Source organism: Alligator sinensis, unplaced genomic scaffold (genome assembly GCF_000455745.1).
Source record: "Alligator sinensis unplaced genomic scaffold, ASM45574v1 scaffold153_1, whole genome shotgun sequence".
In the NCBI taxonomy this organism is placed as follows: domain Eukaryota; kingdom Metazoa; phylum Chordata; order Crocodylia; family Alligatoridae; genus Alligator; species Alligator sinensis.
Window position 1 is genome coordinate 631217 of NW_005842099.1, and position 21364 is coordinate 652580.

The window sequence follows — 21364 nt, forward strand, 5'->3', positions numbered from 1 at the left end:
GTTGACGAGTTGTCCCTTCTTAACCTTCTGCCCTCGCTCCCCTCCCTGTCTCCTTTTTTATCTGTCGGTTGTGCTCAATGGCTGTGTTCAATCGATGTGTCTCCAGTGGGCTCCCCTCTGGAGCCCGGACACTCCGGAGCACCGCGCCCGGAGCTGTCCCTGCCACAGTTTCTGAGTTGCTCTGGTGGGGCCCGGCCCACCGCCTCCTTGGCTTAGCATCCAGGCCTGTGTGTAGTTGGGTGACATTATCGCGTGTTCCTTTGTTTGCTGGAGCCCTGTCTTGTTTCCTGGGGGGACTGAGTTTTGTTTAGGAATCGGACTGAGGATTGTTTTGTCGGCTCTCTGCTTTTTTCATAGGGAAATAAACAGTAGTCCCATGACTGAGACTGAGGAATCCCGTGCCAGAGCACAGTGTCATTCCTGTCTTTCTGACGCTTCTAGATGATGCTAAAGCAGAATTGTGAAAGGCGCTACATCCATAGATGTTAGGGGCTGGGCGGGACCTTATCCCTACAGTAATGTTAGTTACATTTTCTTCTTTTCTCTAGGTGCCCCACTGGAGGTGCTTGGGGCTTGAAAGTGCTGAGCCACTCAGCACTTTTCTCTGTAGTTGGTCAGAAACTTTCTGATGAAACAGTTTCCTGAAAGTAGGGCTGTCAAACTCATCAGGCCCTATGGGTTGGATCAGGTCCACAGACCAGCCCTGTGTACTGGATCCAGCGCACGTGCCCGAAACTGGCCCTATAGGCCAGACCCAGAGTCATGTCCAGTCTAAAACCCATAGGCAGCACCTATGAATGTTCAGGCTGTATTGTTGACAGCCCTGCCTTAGAAAATGCCAGAACCCCATATGATGAGTATGAAAGGTCTTCGGTTTTGCAGTCTTCCTTATGCAGGGTCCCTACCTGGATACCTGGCAGCTACAGGTCCAGGGAGTTTCTGGGTCTTCTTTGTATATGATGTTTTTTGTGTGATTTTTAACCATCTTTTCAGAACACTAAAATTTCCACGTGAACTAGAAAGCATTTTTGGCTACTTTCTCATATAGCATCTTTGTCATTAAGCCATCATGGGCCAGAGGGGGTGAGCTACAGATGGGTGGAGGGAGTCCTAATCCTATATCACTAATTCAGAGCATGACCTCTGGCAAGTCTCTGTTTCTTGTTTGTATAATGAGGATAATGATGCATTTTCCTTTTACTGGAGGTAAACTCATCTTTGGGAGGCAGTCGGACACCACATTGAAAAATACCCTGGAAAAGGCTATGCAGAAATGAATAACTGTTGGTTGTAAAGCTATCAGTTGTGTACGGAAGCCTTTAGTTGGTGATAAAAAATACATTCATCAGGCTGTCTCATTCTCTGATCACAGCACTGAATGAGTGGAGGTTCTGTGGAAAAGTATCTAATCACATAATTAACTATATCATGCTGTGTATTCACAGGCCTCTGAATTATGGTTGCATCTGCATCCTAAGTTCTGACATGTCCAAGCTTATGAGTGTTTGACTTTGCGCTCTAATATTAACTGGGTTTTTAAAGTTGGCTTTTACTGTTATGAGCATTTTGACATCGTGTCTGAATATTTTTATGTTGTAATACTAGGCAGTACTGATGAATCTAAAGGATATGCCATAAACATTCCTTAATAGGTAGAGAGGATATAATTTAGTAGAAAACACTGTTTACTAAAGGCAAATAGTTATTTCACAATTGGTGCTATGAACAATAGCATTCTGTCAAATGGCAATTTAAAAACCAAGCATGAGAGATACTGTGGGCTAAATTTGAGATACTGCTTTCTGTACCAACCAACCCCCCCCCACTTCCAATTTTTCAGCTTAAAAAAATTAAAGATCCATGATACAGGTTGCTCACTGAAAATTACTGATACCTGTTGCAACAGCTTATTTTTAAACTTAACATGAGTGCCAAAAATTCTCTCTCTCCCTCTTTTTTTTTTTTTTTAGTGATATATTAATGTCAGGCTCTTAGTTGAAGTGAATTCAAGTAATTAAGAAGTCCCAAATCTGTGTCTTTAAAGTGTGTCTTATACAGGGTCACTGGTTCTTCCAGAATGTTGTGAAGTAAGGGGACTGAGTGACACTTCAGTAATGAATAACACTGTTTTAAGGGCTGTGCTTTATTTACCACTGCCATAAAGCAATCAAGCACTGGTTTTAGCTGAGTCATTATTGTCACCATTCTTTAAAAGGGTTTGAATAGGGCTTTTCAACTAGAGTCTGTGGAAACTACATCTTAGTTACATATCTGCTGGCATTTGGGAAAGATATTTTAATTAGTAAATATATGACAGGGGTGGGCAAAATATGGCTAGATCTGGCCTGCTGAGGAATTATGTCTGGTACATAACAGATCTCTCAGCCCCACCTGGTCCAGGTGCAGGGGACAGCTTAGGCTGTGGAGCAGGTGGCCAGTCCCACTGCCCCTAGGTGCACAGAGGCTGGACGTGGCTTCCCTGCAGCCCCTGTGGTGGTGGCTCCCTCTGCCTGGCTGCTGCCGCCAATGCTTCTGCCACTGGCCCTGCTGCCTGGAACCCTGGTTCATCTGCCCCATAGGGATGCCGGACAAAGCAGGTGGGTGGGTGGGGTCTCCATGGAGACCAGCCAGGGATTGCTGTGGGCAGCGTGTACGCAGGAGAGGGATGGCATATAGGACTGCAGTGGGCGGTCAGGGCCAGGGTTACAGGGTGGGGACAGCACAGGGCCTGGGCGGAGCTGCAATCAATTGCTCTCCCATCCACAACACCTCCCCTCCTTCCCAGCCTGCAGCAGCTCACCAAAACTCCTTAAGTGGCCCTCCAGCCCAAATAATTGCCCACACCATCCCTGATATATGATATCACAAATTGTTGATTCATTATGTTCCATAAATATTTATACACTTTTTTTTACCAAGTCTTTGTTCAGATGGTTCTGTCAGATGGGGAGTGTTTTGAAAAATGTGGTGCTTGAACATTCACTCAGCAGTGTTTTGTCAAATATATGCCTAATAATCATATGATGTCTTGGCTCTTCAGTTTTAACACTACTGACGTTCATTCTTACAGGTACTTTCAGGGCCTCAGTGTCTTATTTGTCCAACTCAAAGGTGTCTTTTTTAAGGCTTAATAGAAAAGTATCTAATTTTTTCCTGTGCTTTAAATTACATCCCTGTCCCTGCAAATGAGAAAAAATTACTAGTGAAAGCAGTCTAAGAATTGTGGTGATTTAAAACTTAACTAGCTTGGGGAAAAAACACTGGAATGTGAGTGAGTGATTTGAATGTTTTTATACTACTGAAGTGTTTGGAAGTGAATAAGTTGATATTCTTAGTTTTTAATATCTCCTTTGAGTTTACAAGGCCCCCTTCCTCTTTGAAGGAGACTGGGCTTTTTGGAAGATGGACCAGATGTCCCTTAAGGTCTCTTCCAACCCTGTGATTCTATGATTCTGATAATCTTGCTGTTTACATGTGCACATCCTTTGTCTTAACCTTAGATCAGTGAAGGCCAACCTTTTTGGTAGGTGCATCCACATCCTCCCTGAGTGCAGAATCTGTTGCTTTGCTTTTTGGTCCCTTCCCTGTTCTACTATTTCTTTCTCCCACCCTGATTGCCACTTGTCGCACACGTTGCAGGTTGGCCATCCCTAACATAGACTGTAATCCCTTTTGGGACAAAAGTTTCTCTCAGCACTTTATATTTTTTGTGCTGTGTCTTGCACAGGGTCCAGGTTGGAGCCTCTAAGAGGTGTTAGTACTGTTAATTTAAATACAATGATCAGGTTTCAAATGACCATTTACCCATATTAAATGTATATTTTATATATAGCCCCTGCATTTCAGTGCTCAGTCAGTGGGGACATTGTTTTGGGACACTTTTTGCTTGCTTTTCAAGTTACTCATTTTGGTATGGGAACCAGGGAAAGTCTGTGCAGAAATAACAAAAAAACAGTATATAAAGATATTATGCCCAATGTGTATAATTAAACAAAGGTCAGGAGCCTTAAAGTTTTGACAGCTCTGTTACCGCAACATACCTGAATTAAAATATTAAGCTAACACCATCTTAAGAGCTTAGTTAAATATATACAAGAGGGTTTATTTATGATTTTGATTATATAAACAAAAATGTCAGCCCTTGTGCAATAATTCAGTTCTTTGTATTCATTAGTATAAATATAGGTACACACTAGTTTATGTGGCGGTTATCTCTCTGATTTTAGGAGGAGATAGAAAATGTTTGTAAATAAATGCCAGTTAAGGCTGCCACTATGCTATCTTTTTTTCCCTTTGTTCATATTTCCTTTCTAGTATTCATTTCAGAAATGTCTGAGTATCTGTGTTGTGGTGGTGATGTTTATCTAAAAATTTGTTTGGGATTAGGTCACATATTTTGTATCACACTAGCATTCAATGTTCTCTTAAGGCTGCTAACATTCAGCAGAAGCTGTAATGGGATCTGATCTGCCATCCCAATGATCGTGCCTCCTGCCATGTCCCCACGTGTATGGCAGGGGGCATGATTGTGGCATTGGGAATAATATCCTAATCAGGTCCTATTGCTGATGCAGGGAGAGATCAGGATCATGATTACACGAGTCTTGAAGGACTCTGGTGCACTTCTAAGCCTGGGAGTGCTGGTCATACGTTCAATTTAAGGTGCTGTGGAAACCAGCTACAACATTTTTACATTCATTTTGTGTGTAATAAGTTTGTGGCTTATTCCCTGTTTTATTGCACTGTAACTGAATGAATGTGTGGCTGGTTTACTATTTAAAACATGATCCAGTAGTTCAGTGTTTCTCAACCAGTGGGACGTGAAGGTCGTTGAAAATGTCCATTAATGATTAATATAATACTAAAATGCATGTAAACATAAAAATACACTACTTGGAAAAAGTGGGGTTTTGTTTTCATCATGGTGAGACTGGGTTTTTTTGACAAAATGGTTGGTTGGTGGGGGATGCAAGGTGCAAAAGGTTGAGAACTGCTTTACTAGTTAATTGCATCTTTAGTGTGATATCTGCCAGGGACCTAAGTCCCTACTCGTAATCCACGGTTACAGGTATAATGGGAGGATATTTGTTGGTACCAGAAGGCTCTTAAATATAGCTGGCAGATATTTAAATTTCCAATATGTGGAGGCTGAAACTAGACAATTTTTTAAATGGAAACAAAAAATGAAAATTCCTAGATTAAGCAATGGAAGTTATAAACATAGGATGCAATACATTCTCTATCACTTAGAACAGAAGTTGGACTTGCCCAAGAGGTGAAATCTATATGTTGTGCAAAAAAATCAGTTTAGATCACAATGTCCAATCTTGATTGATAATGAAATATATTTTATCTGTTCATTGAAAGAATTATTAGCCATTTATGGGCAAGTAGAACTTTGCAAAATGTCTAATGTACTGTAGTGCCAAATAAGGTACTTGTCCTATTTGAAGGATTGTGCACCTAGGGAGTGGTCCTTACAGTCTGAAATAAAGCCTTTATGTCTGATTTCATCTTTTTCAGAGTCTGCGAAACACAAGGAGTCATACTGAGGTCAGGTCAGGTTCAGTAGTGACTTTACACATGAAATCAACTGGCTCTCTAGCTGTCTTCCCTTTGCCACCATCTTAACAGGTAAAATGCTTTCATGTCTGTACTATGCACTAAGTATAGCTTCCCCTGGTATAATTGGCATGTAGAAGTCAGTTGCCTAAAGTACATTAAGGCCTTGTACTTCTTGTTTGGGGATCATGACAAGGAGCATACATTTGGGGACTATGATAAGAAGTCAAAATTACATGGAAAATAGGTCACAAAAGTACTGTAAGCCTAAGGGAATCCTAGTGCATTGGTTTAAAATGGTGGCTCATAAATTGAATTTGTGTGAGGTAGTCCCATCACAGAAATAGTTGAATTTTTAAAGTAAGATTAAGTTGATTTCTTACAGAGACAAAAGCATCAGCTGAGGAGGGTCCAGTTGCAAAGTAGTACAGTCAGTTTCTTTTTCATTTCTTTTATCTTTAAATTCTATTTTAAAAGGCAATTTTCACAAAAACAAAAGAAAAGTGAGGCATAACATACAAATATTCATTAGAACGTAAAATATGGATGGGCTCAGGAACTAGTTAATAATAATTATTTATAACAAAAAATGTGACTAGTTGTAATGCGTGTTTGAAATACTAGCATAGTTTTACTGCCATAGAGGCAGGTGAGGTTATAACTACCTCTTTGAGACATAAATTAATAAAATTTTGTCTACAGGAAGGATGAAGTGGCGATTTATAAGTAGAATTTAAAAATGCTTAGGCAGCAATTACTTACCTAGGATCTGAGCCAACTAATTGAGATGAAAAATACCTATGCCACCCTGCATTGCACAGTTTAAGAACAGATTGGTTTGGTTGTTTCTGTTGTGTATTTAACTGTAACGTTGTTTTACTGAAAATTGGTTGTCAATAATTCAGTAATAAAATTTAAAATTCTCTTTCGTTTTGTTTTGTTCGGGTTTTTTTGGCCCCCTTTCATTTTTTGTCCTCTGATGAATCCTGAATTGTCTTCAGTTATTCTTCTCCTTTTTTTCTTTTTTTTGTCTCTTCCTCCCATATTTTCTTTGTTTTTTTCTAAATGTTTTTGTTTCCATTGGTTTTTTTCTTGCATCTCATTCTCACATTTGTCAACCTACTCTCAACAGATGCATGCACCCTCTCAAGAATATGGTGTGAAGTTTTTCTTGCAAACAATAAAATTTAAACTTCCTAGCCAGAGACTTCCATGAAAGGTGACAGGGCAGGCCAGGAGTTTGGCAGTGTCCCTGAGCCACTTCAGATGAGCAGGATTCCTTTCATAGTACGTTTTCTAGATCTTGCTTTGGAAAAGCTAACTTTTGGGTGAGGCAAAGGAAGCTTGGTCCCTACTTTTGTTTTTTGAGTGCCATCTTCTTCAGTGACCAGTTTATTGCCTGCTGCTTCTACTGATGGTTTTTCCAAGCTCTTGTTAATGTGTAACTCCATAGGGTTCTGAACAGATTCTGTTCAGTTTTGGATGCAGTTTATGAAGATCTGAAGAACAGAAACACAAGATCAGTTTACCTGCAAAGTTGGCCAGATCTCGCTGCAACAAAATACATGTTATTTTTGTTGGCAAAATATCTTCAAAAGTGTAAGCAATAAAAACTTTTTAGAAGAGAAAAACTTAGATTCTACTGAAATAAGTATTGTTAGTCTGAAGAAAAAAATCTCATAGCGAGGAGGAAAAGCAGTCTTTTTACCAGCTGTGATTATACAAGACTAGAAGATAAAGATTAGATTGAGTTTGTTTGTGTATATTTCCAAACACTTGAGATAAAAAGATAATCATTTATAGCCCAAGAGATTGAGGGTATGTGATTGGAGGGGATGCAGGCATTCCATTTTGAATTTGAAAAAATGTGCATATATAGAGCAGCTCAGCAGGTGGAACAGAGCAGGTAGAGTTGCTGCTGGAATACTGGGCACTCGCTGTTTAAATCCATTATTACACAGTTGTTGTGTTACACAAATATTAAGGTAGAGTAAATCCATGTGGTTGTAGCAGCTGGAATTTTAATCCTTTTGATTATGACAGATTTTCAAAGCTTGTTCTGGCAGATTTGGTCAGCTGACTGTATAGCATGTACAATAACATCAAGTGATCCTACAAATTCTGAGAGCAGTGGTCACCTCACTGGAACTGGATGTATTTTTAGTTTTCTCTGCTAGTAACAGTCAAGCTTGGATACTTAAGCATCTCAAATGAACTGAACCTAGTTGCTGACATTACATAACCAGAAAAGTACAGCTGTTCTTTCTGGATATAGTCACTGATTTGACATATAACTTCTTACCAAAGTACTAGTACAGAATTAGTTTTGTCTAAGGTAAAATAAATCAATAATTTTCAGTACATATTTTAATTGCAAATAATGTTCGATGCTTTCTCTAGACCGTTCACACCATTGTAAAATAATTACTCTTTGAGTGTTTATTCTTTGAATTTTATTTTACTATTTAAAGAACACCTTTCATACCAGGTTAAATATTGAGGTGCCCTCTAGTGAAAATTCTTCCTCTTTTTTTGCCTTTTTTAAATAAGTTAACTTGTAGTGTTTAAATAAGGTCTTTCTCCCTGTTTTCAGCTAAGTAGTAATGATAAATGTAATGCTGCAGTCTCTTAAATGTAGAATAAGTGCAATAAAACATTTACTTGCTGGATTAAATGAAAGATATGAGGGAAACCAGTTCATGAAAAGGACAAAATAGTAAAAATACGGAGATTCATAGAGTACTGACTTGTAAAGTTAATTGTAAGTGTTACAGTGACAAGTAATGTCTCTCTCATGCATTTTGATTACTCTTAAAATTAATGTATGTGGCTTTAAAATTTGAATTCTGTAATTGGAAGAAGTATAAACCTTAACTTAAACAATCTGTGTTCTGCATAACTGTATTAAAATATTGATAAGGTTATGATTGCTTAGAAACTATTATTGAACCATTTTAAAACCCAAATTATCAATGCTTTTAAAAACTACCTGGACAATAGTGTTCAGTAAATTGTTTTAATTGGTAGCAGTTAAAATAAATGCATAAAAAGAACATCTGAAAAGATCCAGTGCTGCATAATAAATTACAAATAAAATGTTCCACTGACAAATCTTATCACCTAGTGCTCCCAAGTTTAAACTCTGTACAGCACAGAGAATTTTGGTGAATTTGTAGTGTTGTCTACTGACTCCATTTGCAGTTTTTTAATAGCACAGCTAAGAAGCATTCTAAGTTGCTCTGTTAAGAACAACAGCAACTAATATTTAATGGCTAGATTCAGTTTGATCCTGTATCAATTTGAATCTTAATATGTGAAATTTAGGGGCTCCTACAGATATGCGGGGAGCCTGCTCCGACACGCTGGAAATCCAGTAATTAATCGAGTCTGCTGGAGTGTGGAAATAGAAGTGCTCCAGCAGCCTTCCTCATCACATGTATCAGCGGCCCCATGTGACTCTCTGCTGGAAAAATGGCAGTGGGGCTGCTTTAAAATAAAACACGTTCAGTGAGCTTTAGTTCAGAGCCGCACTGACATTTTTTCAGCGTGGGGATGCTGATACATGGGATATGTGAGTACTTTTAATTAGCGCAGCTCGCTAATTAAAGCACTTGGTGCTGCGTCCCAGTGCACATGTAAAAATGGCCTGCATTTGTGGGACAGAGATCCACTTGCACACTAGTCTAGTGGCAATATCACTTATTTACGGAGACTTGGATTCTAAGACTGGGTCCTGTGGACCGCTACACCCTCATCTCCTACTTCCTTGGAGAGCACTCTAGCACGGGGTTATAGACTAGGATCTGAGGGAGTAACCTCTATCCCACTGCGGCTGGGCCAGGGCACCCAAGACTGCACAAGTCATGGGACTCTACACTCATCACTTCAAAGGCACCCAGGTCTCCACTTTGACACTGTTGGGGTTCTAGGTACATACAGGAGACCAAAGTAAATTGCTCTGGTAGGGCAGGGCTCCTAGATTTTAAGTAGTCAAATGCATAAATGCCTCTGAGACAAAATTGGGTCTTGCCTTTACACACTGTGACCTGTGAAACTCTAATAAGAGAGAATTGAAAAAGGATGTATGAGACACATATGAGACATTTAAAATGCATCAAATATTAAGAAGCAGATATATATAAAACCTCACATATATTACTGCATTTAGTTAATAAGTATAAATTACTACATTGTTTAATTTGGCACTAATACAGTGCCTGCTAGCAATATTTGAAGTTTCAGTCTGGGAACCCAGAAAATGTACATCCAACTGTTGTATTAAGGACACTGTTTATTTCTGATATGTACATCTTTTTGTCATACATTAGATTCCCTAATGGAGGGCTGTCAAGGATAGAGGTGGCCATCCTGATCTGGCCTCTGGAGTCATGTCATCTTCTCCAAGGTGCTGTCTGTGGGTCTTAGACTGGCTTCCCAGTGCTGCATGCACCAGCTCTGGCCCCACATGGTGCATGCAACACCCATGCTAGAGTGACCCCGTACACTGAATTTAGCAGCGGAGGGAAAGGGGATAAGCTGTGGTGGCAGTCAGCTTCCTGGGTTCCACAGCTGTGTGGAAGCTCTGTGCCTCGGCTCTGGCCACAGCTTGTGCTAAGTAGCTGGTGAGTTCATAGTTTCTGGCAGGAGCCCATGCTGACATGTTGGTGAGCTGAGAGAGCTCACTGCATCCAGGATTGCAGCCAAGGTAGTACAACTACACCTCCATTGGCCATGTGCTGCATTCACGGTGAGCTCTCTTCACCATGCATGTACCACACAGCCAAAGGCAGTTTGGCCATACCCACCCCTTGTGATTCTAAATCTGCCCAGGCCTGCACTCAGGATCTGAAGAAATTCAGCATATATGTGGCCCTTCCATGCTTACCTTTAAAATAACTGTTGAGACAATACAAGTTTCTATCTCTTCTCCCAAGTAGAGAGGAGCAGTACAATTCTCCTCAACTATCTCATCGATATTATTGCTACCTCAGCAATAATACTTGCCTTTCATCAGAAGCCCATCTCTTCCTTGCTCCTCATTTTTTCCTCCTCACCTTGTTGTGGAGAGTTGTCATTGAGAATTAGAACTTGTTAGTAAGACTGTTTTTGTTTGGTAAGCAGGCATGAAAAATAGTCAAGAACAAACTTACCTTTTGAGCTTGGAAATGAGCTGTTTATCAGGGATAATCTTGCAAAAAGACTATCTTTTTATGGAATTCTGCCATTTAGCACTTTCTCTATTTGGTTCAAAAGTAGAAACAATTTGCAAGCTGCTTACTGCCTGGGCTGGGAATGAGAGATCTTGGTCTTCTGCCAGGGGGACTAGAAGAAAGAAGAGGAATACTTTTTTCTTTATTTAAAAAAAAAAATCCCATTTGTTCTCAACAGTATCAGAAGGGGAAGGATGCATTTTTCAACAGCCGTGAAAAAGATTATTTTAATTTACTGGTATTTAGTTTACATATAAGTGCAGGAGTAATTTTTTTAATAACTTTTGGCAGAATAGTAAATAAACCTAGCCCCCAATTTTGCCTTTCGATAGTTTAATAAACATGTTTTGGCTTTAATTGCTATAGACCAGTTATTCTCAACCAGGGTGCCATGAGATCCTTTCATAGGTGCTGTGGGGTGTCACGCAGTGTTAGTACTGTTGTACAAACAGGCTGAACCCAGAGATTTCAGACAGGAATCCATCGTGTTAAAAACCTTCTGACCTGTTGTGATCTTTCAGAGTTCTTTGCAACACATGAATTTCTATTACTATTTTTTGTAGTAAAAAAAACTAGTGAAAACTAAGAGCTGGCCTTTCCCAAGGGGTGCATCAAGCCTAAAATGCTTGAGAACACTGTCACAAAGTTGGCACTAAATCTGTGGGATAAAATAGGTTGTGTCTAAGAAATCTGATAAAAATTGCATTTTAGTGAAAATATGATGAGAAGGTAATATGTTGCATACATATAAAAATAGATTCTTCAGAATGGGAAGAGTAGTCCACTGTTTTGTCTAGCAAGTGCAACACATGCTGCTTTGTTAGAAGAGTTCAGAAGAGGGGGTGGCCAAAACATTTGAGTTATGCAACTTAGAGAAGGGGCATTAAAATTGCTCTTAATGGCAAAATGTGAAATCTTAGAGAATCGTATAAAAAATTATTTAATGAGATTTTAAATATATGCAACAAAAGCACTTTAAGTTACTGAAAATGGAAAATATGAAAACTTTCCTTTCAGCTTGGACAACAAATAATAATGATCCGCTTCACTTTTGTTTGGTTTATTTCTAATTGCCTGTGCTACAGATTTCTTCTGGAGTAGCACAGTTCCACAATGTTTGGGCTGGAAACACTGCTTGGTAATTCTCATTTGCCAGTGAAATAAAATCAAACATGGAACTATTTCAGTTTTATCCTTCTTAGGTTTTTTAGGCAGACTTTTTACAAAACCTAATTTGGGGGAGGTAGTGAATCTGAGGGGAAGTAAATTGGATTTGACATTGTTCCTTTAAGTCTGTGAAGAAACTAGTGATTTAAGCTTGTTTTAACTACTTTACTAGTTTATTCTTTCAGTAAAGTATTTTATGAGTTTATATATGAATGTAAACAGCTTTAAGGAGGGGAGGGAAGGTCTGGAAAAATTTGGCTTTTTCTTCTCTTCAAATTTGAATTAATTCCTCAGTGATATCTTCAAAAAGAGGATAAAACCAAATTAAATGAAGGAAGCTGAAATATCCCCTCAAAATACAATGCAAGTGGCATGATGGTGAGAAATAGAATGCTGTTTCCTCTTCCCTCTGTACCAGACTAAGAATCCAAGTGCTCAGTGCCAATATGTGGTACAATGGGCCTGCTTCAAAATAAAACTGGTCACATGATCTGACCTGCTTTTTATTCTGGAACAGGCTCCAGTCATGTAGAGTTCCTTTGTTGCTCCCACAAATGCTAAGTAGCACTAGCCTAATCGTATTGGAATGTGCATGTTTTTGCTGGCACTGAAAGGATAGTAAAAGTCCCATGCACTGGAGCTTTGAGCATAGACTTTCATAAAGGTGCAGCATTTTTTAATTTTGAGCCTAATTACTTCCCTCAGCTGTGACCAAGCAGCCTGCTAACAGCTACTTGTCATATAAAGGCTGCAGTCTTAGCAGAACGGAGGCAAAGCAGGTGGAAGATCTGGGGCTTCAGAGATACAGGTTGAGAGAAGCAGTGGAAGGAGCATGGTAGGGAGACAAAAGACAACTGAGCAGGGAAGATAGAAGGCAATCCAGGGAAGGTATGTACTTAACGCCTGGCCTTGGGCTGGAATTCGGAAGAGAGGATGGGTCTTTATTTTCTCTCTGTTGTGGAAGGAAAACTTAAGAGAATGAATTTGCTTTTTTGTTTCCCTGAAGGGGGTGACACTGTAAGCTACCATGTACAAAGGGTAATGGTCGACAGAAAGACTGCTATACCAGACTTAGCCATGAGAAAAGTGCCTTGGACATTGCCAGCCCACAGATTTTATTTGAGATTCGCTTTAAACTAACTTAACTTCTTCAGTAAGCCACTCCTGGGAGGTACTGGTAGTGCAGGTCTGATGGCATGTTCCAGGCAAGTGCCCTTGCCCTTGGGGTGCCTACATGCTCTGGAGGAGGCCTCTAAAAGGGACGACTGTAGCAGCAGACCAAGAACCTCTCCAGATTGGATCTGTGATGGATCAGTCTTGGCAAAGATTCAGTACGTTAGCTAGATTTTAGTTAGCCTGGCTAGCTCATTCTAGTGTTATAAAAATATTTTTCTTTTTTCTTTATGGGTCCTGTAGTGGATCAGAAAGGAAGAAGCCAGTATTTAAGAGGTCGAACCTCTTGTTCTTCTCTGTTCCCTGAATTGATCACCTATAAAAAATGACCAACTTTCTTGGGAAAAGGATACTCTTCTTCATAGTGCACAGTCTATAGCCTTTTACTCCAGGTAGGTTTCAACAGGCTCCTAAGATGACTATTTTAGGAGGCACCAATAGTTAAACCCTCTGGTTTTTTAGCCAATGATTCATTCTGGAAGTAATAATAACATGGTAAAGACATTAGCAAACAGGTATCCAACAGTGAACCAGATCAATATTGGGACATCAATTTTGTCCATATTCATGTTAGGAAGCCTGCATTTGAACATCTGAATGTGTCATCTTTGACTCACTGATCAAAACATCATTCACTATTAGCCATAACATCTGGTTTTCTGCAGGACATATCTGTTTTCCATCTCCACCCTAAATTTTTATCCAAGTAAAATTTTTCATCTTAGTCAATATCTCTGCCAATAATTTTTCCCAGAACCCATTATCATGGAGTTTCTTGAAATGAAACTCCAAATGTTGGATGTCAAGACCTTTTGCTTTCTCCATAAAAAAATGTTCAGAAAGTCACTAAACAATATGGACACTAAAGAGGTTAGGTCATGGGTGTTAAACTCATCTGGTGGTGCAAGACTAATCTGCAGGCTGGATAAATGGCTCAGGGCCACATCAGGCCCCCAGACCCTCCCCACCCCTCCAGCTTTTGTGTGTGTGTGTGGTTTGGTTTGGTTTGGTTTTTTTAAACTAGCCACCTTTCTATTCACTCATAACCAGAGTTCTTGAAGATAGACTCTGCACATTCACACTCTCTCTCCACCTCGTTGTTGTTACAGTCCTAATTATAAGTTAGGACCTTAGAATGTATAGACTCATCCTCAGAAGTAGAAAAAGGTACAAAAGCATTCTGGTGGGTACTGTTATAAATGTTCTTCTATCAGGTCTCTACAGCCCACATGCCCAAGTATGTAAAGGCACCAAGTTCACCTTGCAGAGCTCTAGTACAAGTGAATAACCCTAATTGCTGACTGGAACTTTTTGGGGAGAAAGGAGGCTTTAAATTGTACATTTATTCCTGTAACAATAGGTAGTAATCAGTATATTGTTCATTTGCATTCTGTATATATTATAGAACAAGAACATAAAATGATAAATAATTACTTTGGTCAGCTAACATATTGAATGATTTTTATATATTGAATGAATTACTTTGGTCAGCTAACATATTAATTTGTTTTTTGTCCTCTTTCTCTTCTCACTCAGAGCTGGGCTTGCAGTCATGGAGGAACATCAGCAGCATTTACACTGTGTAAATTGCATCAGTCGGCGTTGCATGACTAGACCAGAGACTGGGGTTTCCTGCGACTTGATTGGCTGCCCCTTGGTTTGTGGAGCAGTTTTTCATTCATGCAAAGCTGAAGAACATCGCATTTTATGTCCACTTGAAAGAGTGCCTTGTTTGAATAGTGGCTTTGGATGTCCTTTTATTGTAGCCCGAAACAAAATTGCTGAACATCTAGAGATGTGTCCTGCAAGTGTAGTATGTTGTACTATGGAATGGAATAGATGGCCTGTCAGTTATGCAGATCGGAAATCTTATGAAAATCTAAGTAAAGATGTTGATGAAGTGGAACAGCTAGACATGGCTTTAGCCCTTCAAGACCAGCGCATGCTTTTAGAATCCCTCAAGGTAGCAACAATGATGTCAAAAACAGCCAATCAAATACCAGAACCCAGAGAACCACCTTCAGTTAAATCAAGTATCCCTGCTGCAACACTTTCAAATGGTTTACTGCCTGCTGATGAAGATTCTTATAGTGCACTATATCAGGCTACTGTAGAAACAACAAAGAGTTTAGCTGCTGCATTAGATATCCTAAACACTGCTACAAGAGATATAAGCATGTTAAGTTCAAGACTCTGTATCTCTCCATATGAGATGAAAGAAGATATCCAAATTAAAGAACAAACTTTTAATGGAAGTATGCAGAGTGAAAAGTCGGCCCATGAATATCTAGATGAGGATAATTTAGGAGCAGTTGGTGGAATTGACTTTGATGTCTTGGGTCAAAGTTCACAATCAGAACAAAATGGCTCGAGTGATTTTTGTTACAATTTAGTACAAAAACATGACTTGAATTTGAATCTTAATAATTCTTCAGGGCTGTGTAATGGCTTCCATTTGGAAAACGTAAGTGCAGAGGTGTTGGACCAGAATGAAATTCTTGATATATCTGATTCAAAATCATGTAATGTAGCAAATGGTGAATGTATTGCATCTTCTGATGATGGAGCATTGAAGACTTGCAGCTCTTTTTCTGTAGCAACACAACAGCTTAGAGAAGTAATACCACCGGACAGCTTGCTTAATGGCACTGTTAGTCATATACTGCTACCACCCTGTAATGTTAGTGAAGAAGAGATGTTAGAAAGACAAGTAGAGCAAGAAAGATTGCGAAATGTGGATGTGTTTTCTTTAATGAGGCATCGATCATACAGTTTCCTTGTTCACCACTATTGGTCTACGCCAAAAGAAGACAAAGCTGTTGATACCTCAGATTTGGAAATAACAGAAGACCCTATGGGTCTTCAGGGCATAGATCTAATCACAGCAGCTTTGTTGTTTTGTTTGGGAGACTCTCCTGGTGGAAGGGGAATATCTGATAGTCGCATTGTCGATGGATATCATGTTGATTTTGGAACTCAAACATTCTCTCTTCCTTCTGCAATATTAGCCACTAATACAATGGTAGGGGAAATAGCATCAGCTTCTGCATGTGATCATGCCAACCCACAGCTCTCAAATCCAAGTCCTTTCCAAACACTTGGGCTGGACTTAGTACTGGAATGTGTCGCTAGATACCAAACAAAACAGCGTTCAATGTTTACATTTGTTTGTGGACAGTTGTTTAGGAGAAATGAATTTTCTTCACATTTTAAGAATGTGCATGGTGACATTCATGCTGGCCTTAATGGCTGGATGGAGCAGAGGTGTCCTTTGGCATATTATGGGTGTACATACTCTCAACGTAGATTTTGCCCTTCAGCGCAAGGGGCAAAGATTATACATGACCGCCATTTAAGGTCATTTGGAGTTCAGCCTTGCATATCTACGGTATTAGTTGAACCAGCTAAAAGCTGCATCATTGGACTGCGTAATGACCATCTGAGTAGTCTTCCTTTTGAAGTTCTACAACATATTGCTGGTTTTCTAGATGGCTTTAGTCTGTGTCAGCTTTCAAGAGTGTCACGATTAATGCGAGATGTATGTGGAAGTTTGCTTCAGGCACGTGGTATGGTCATACTGCTTTGGGAAAAGAGAAGGTATCCAGATGGAAGTTCTTCATGGCAAATAAAAGAAAAGGTAACTTAATTTTTTGTAGGGAGTGGGGATGGATGGGAAAAAGTTGTTAAATGGGCCAAATATTTGTATATATTTTCTGTAACTTAGTATATTTTACTGTTTGACATGATGTCTCTGTGAAAAGACAGCTTTTGGAATCCCTTGTATTCCATGCGTCTTCTTGAAAAAAGGTTCTACTTTAACCAGCTATTAACTTTTGTGCACATTCACCATATTTGTAGCAGTGGGAGGGAGTAGGATTTGAGCTAACCTCTGTCTTTTTGCCATGAAAATATATAAAATAATAGATTTGTAGTGATGGAGAAAAAACTTAAATTTCTCAAAATTTGTCTGCTGCTGTGGCTTTATTTGCAGTTAATTTGTGTGAAACTGGGAATTTCATTTGTGGTGTTAGACATCTCAAAGAGAGGAAAGTACATTTCACATAGTTATAAACCATCTTATCATCGTATTTAATGCCTTAATTGGTCCTGGGTATGACTGTAAACTGCATCTGACTGGAGGGCCTGGTGGGCCTGCATGTTGTCGTGTAGCTCCTATAAAATACCAGTGTTGCAACCATGGGACTTCTTGGTTGCTAAGGGACATCACCCTGGCAGAAATGCGCCTTCGCTGATGTGTTAGGCAGTCAGCAGCCATTCTTATCTGTTGCTCTCTGATAGAAGCTACAACCATTGAGGCACTAAATATCTGGACTTGGTTTGGCCTTTGGATTCTGTCTCAATGATCTAAAGGGGGGATGGTAGGTCTTGGGCAGCCTCTACTCCTCCGTACCCTTGGTTAGGCACACACGTCGAAGGTCTTGGTGTGATGGTCGCAGGACTCAGTACAAGCAGACATTCAAGTTATGTTTATGAGGTATGTAACTTGGCAGCTACATTTTCAGAAGTTCAGAATGCTTACAACCTCCTTTTGCTGTATTTGGAATTGTAGAATCTCAGCAGTAGACATCTCAGTAGATGCCTGACAGTCAGGTCCTCACTGTCACTTAAAGTCATACCTGTAACTTCTTTGTTCTGTAACTTCCTGATAAAATATAGTCAGTTTACAAATGAAATTATGGTTTTTACTTGTCTTTAATGCTCACCCTACAGAGTCAGATGGGAAACTGAATCTGAAATTTAGACTGGTTCAAACTGATTGGAACTAGTGATCAGTAAGAACTGGTAATGTTGATTTTCGGTAGAGCAAATTACTCTATCACAAAATGAAGTATTTGCTGTTGCAATTCTTTGAGTCGCTATAAAATAAGCCAGTTTGATGCCAAGTATAACTTGTTTTCCAGGTGTGGCGATTCAGTACAGCCTTTTGTACCGTGAACGAGTGGAAATTTGCTGACATCGTGAGCATGGCAGACCACTTGAAAAAATGCAGTTATAATGCTGTGGAGAGAAGGGAAGAGGCTGTCCCACTGCCATGTATGTGTGTAACACGAGAACTTACTAAAGAAGGACGTTCACTACGATCTGTCTTGAAACCTGTACTTTAAATTTAAGAAGTCACTCCACTTGCACATACACTCAAGCACCTGATATAACCTCTGTGTAATATTACGTGACACTTTATTAATGTACTAAAGATAATTTCTAGTTAAATCTACTCTGTCACTATGTATATAAGGTTTTGAAGTGACATTTATTTTTTATAATGTTGATTAGTTGAAAGTAATGGAAGTTGCCTTAATGTTTGAAAAAAAAAATGGAACTTGCTGGACAGGGTAGTTTTATCTAACTTATATAATTTTAAAAAAATCCCTAAGGTGTGTTTTCTGATCCACTGGTGCCCATGTTCTGTTGAATTAATAACTTTTCAGAAATGGTCTTTAAAAGATCTGCACATTCAGATGGAAAACTTTGAATTGTAGAGAGAGAAGTTCCTGACCAAACACACTTTATGCATTTGGACTTTTTTAACAAGTTATGATCTAAATATTCAAAAGTTGAAAATAATTCCAAATTTTGTAATGGGTGTCTCAGACAAATGCATAATTTTATAAGCATATCTGTGAAGTTTTCTTAAAATATAGTCAGTATTCTAGTGCTCTTCCTAGCTAACACACAAGTGACCTAGGATGTGCATTTTTTTAAAATTGTAGCAATCATCTAAGTGAACTCTGATTTACAGCAGATTAATTTTTAGCACAGCTTCCTTTTGAACAGTCAGCAAAGGTTGCTTTCCTTAGGAACTATTATTTCACTTTTGGCAGCAAAACTGTTAGTTAAAACCATGAAATATTAGCCCTTGATGTACACCTAGATTGGCATTTGAGTTAAAATAGTTTTCCAATTCCCCTGCTCCTATAGTTGACGAAGGAGAAAATGCTTCAACGAAACTATTTCTAGTCAGGAATTGGAAGTATGTAATAAACAACTGTAGATTTAAAATGCAGCTAATGAAAGGGCTTTACTTGTTTTATGGCATTGTGTAAGATACTGTCTTTCCTTTCTGTTAATTTGTCAGTAAAATGCTACTCTTACTGGGGGACATTTTAAGTTGCCTAAGAGTATCAAAATGTATCATCTTCATAAGATGAGACAGAATCCATTAATTGCATAAGGCATATCTTAAATGCGTGTTCACCCGCATATTTGATTAAATGAACAATTCCAAATTGTTTCCTCTGTCTTCCATGAGAGAACTTGTATAGCCTTTATGAACAGGAAACACATGCTATGAAAAATGCCCTCATAATAGCAAAACTGCCATAGCTTATCTCAAAGTGACTTTCAGACTTGTTTGAATTGGTATGGGTGTTGCTAGCCTGTTGCATTTAATAACTGTGCTGCAAGCTAATGCAGATAGACCAGTGTTTGGAACAATGAAATACAGTATGTATTTCCACTTTAGGAAAAACAAGAAACTATTAAAAGGAGGATGTTTACAGAAATGACTAGATTTAAAGCTTGTAATTTCTGTAATAGACACTTGTTTATGGCTACCCTGGCAACAGTTCACAATTGCAGTATCTGTGTGTTTCCCATGCTGGGTACAATCCAGCTAAACAATTGCTGCCTTTCTCTGTCCAGAATGCTAAGGATGCTCCAGAAAGAAAACAAATCCAGTTCTGCAATGCCATATGGTGAAACTGTTGAAGAGCTCAAGCAAAAGTTTTTCCTGGATTTTGGGATCATGTGTCTTCTCTTTATATTTTTTTTTCTTTCCACCTTGGCTGCTTGGAAACTTTGAGAGAGAACCTACTACAGAAGTTTTCAGTTTGTAGTAATTTTCCACACAGCCATGGTGGTGGCTAATGGGAACATGGATGGATATACTAGTTGGGACAAAGAAACAGGGTTTAGCTGGAGATAGAGGGATTCATGCCTTCTGGCACTCTAGGTAAATTGTAATACTAGGTAACTAAAAACCAAGAGAAATAAACTTCAGTTCTGTATCTCTCCGGTACAGGTAGGAGAAACCGGAGTTGTCAGAGTGGAAGAACCCAGACTGTCCAGCCAACATCTTCTTTTTAAAGAATGGGTAAATCAGAATCATGATTTTTTTTATAGGAGAACTGGGCTGGGAAGAGGTGCTCTTGGTGTCTAGAGAGAGGAGGGTACTGCAATTGCAGGAGCTCATGTTGACAGAATTTAGCCTGTAACACAGTGCAACTATGCATCTAAAGCACCATCCGTTGTCCTCATTTGTTAAAATAGGTGTGTTGAATACTAAATATGTTCCTCTTCTTGAAGATAACACTACATTTTCAATACATGCACTTTTGTTTTCAAATGTAGATACTGGCATTTTCATTGTGTTACTTTTTATTTTTATGAAAATCCAGAGCTATTAAAATATCAATGCTGTAAACAAAATCTTTGCCTTGTAAACTGTTCCAGATGCAGGAATACAATACATAGTTAGGATAACAACATTTATTTTACACTGCTATGCAGTTTGTAAAACATCAGTGGTATGTAGTCAGTCTGTCAAAACTTGGCTGCTTGTTCATATTTGCCCTTGGATTTTAAAAATATACCTCTCATTTTCCATATCACGTGGTTCCCTTGTATTTCCCTTATAGCTTACATAGCTGTTCCATTCTTTGTCCTTTATCTGATGCCACATTACTACCTTGTTTAAAATATTGTTTTAAATCATGCAATATTTTTGCAATGTCTGTTAAAATCTAATAAAAACCAATTGGAGTTTCTCTTTATTTGGTATGAACATGGTTTGTTTGTTTTTTAATCAAGCTTCTGGACAGTCCCTTCAGGATTTAAATGTAGAATTCTGTGGCTTGCTATTTGATTGCAATAATGGGTATTCTTAAAATCAAATTACCATAAAGGAATTTGTGTCAAACTTCTGAAGACTATCACAAGTTATACAATATGTAAACACACTTCATGTTAAATTCCTAAAGATTGCTAATTTTACACTAGTTCCCTCAACTAGATTTTCCACGCTGGCCTGTGTTCATTTGTGTTTTCTTTTGGGGTTCTTCTTGCATAAGCATATTCCAGAGGACTAATTATTTGACTAAGTTATGAGGGTGGTGTTTTAAAATGCTTGTAATGTCTTTTGCCATGCATCTTGCTATACAATCATTTTGATAACTAACTTCAGCAGGCCAGTCTTTAGCTAAGACTGGTTGGTCCAGTGTGGACTTTTCCAG

The 21364-nt window shown here is 38.9% G+C and overlaps 1 protein-coding gene across 10 annotated transcripts; it reads left to right on the forward strand.

The window, feature by feature from the left end:
* The first annotated feature begins 5520 nt into the window (after window positions 1-5520).
* FBXO30 (F-box protein 30) lies at window positions 5521-20899 on the forward strand. 10 transcript variants are annotated; one of them, XM_025204864.1, is made up of 6 exons: window positions 5523-5634; window positions 6695-7161; window positions 9891-9967; window positions 14649-16749; window positions 18035-18167; window positions 20155-20899. In XM_025204864.1, the coding sequence occupies exons 3-6, from the start codon at window positions 9951-9953 to the stop codon at window positions 20217-20219; spliced, it is 2316 nt and encodes a 771-aa protein (XP_025060649.1). In that variant the 5' UTR covers window positions 5523-5634; window positions 6695-7161; window positions 9891-9950; the 3' UTR covers window positions 20220-20899. The 10 variants fall into 10 exon arrangements, with proteins under 10 accessions (XP_014375727.1, XP_025060649.1, XP_025060650.1 ...); XM_025204865.1 differs by adding an exon at window positions 13356-13504 and having other exon boundaries at window positions 6695-6849; window positions 18035-20899; XM_025204862.1 differs by having other exon boundaries at window positions 6695-6849; window positions 18035-20899.
* Window positions 20900-21364: the final 465 nt, after the last annotated feature.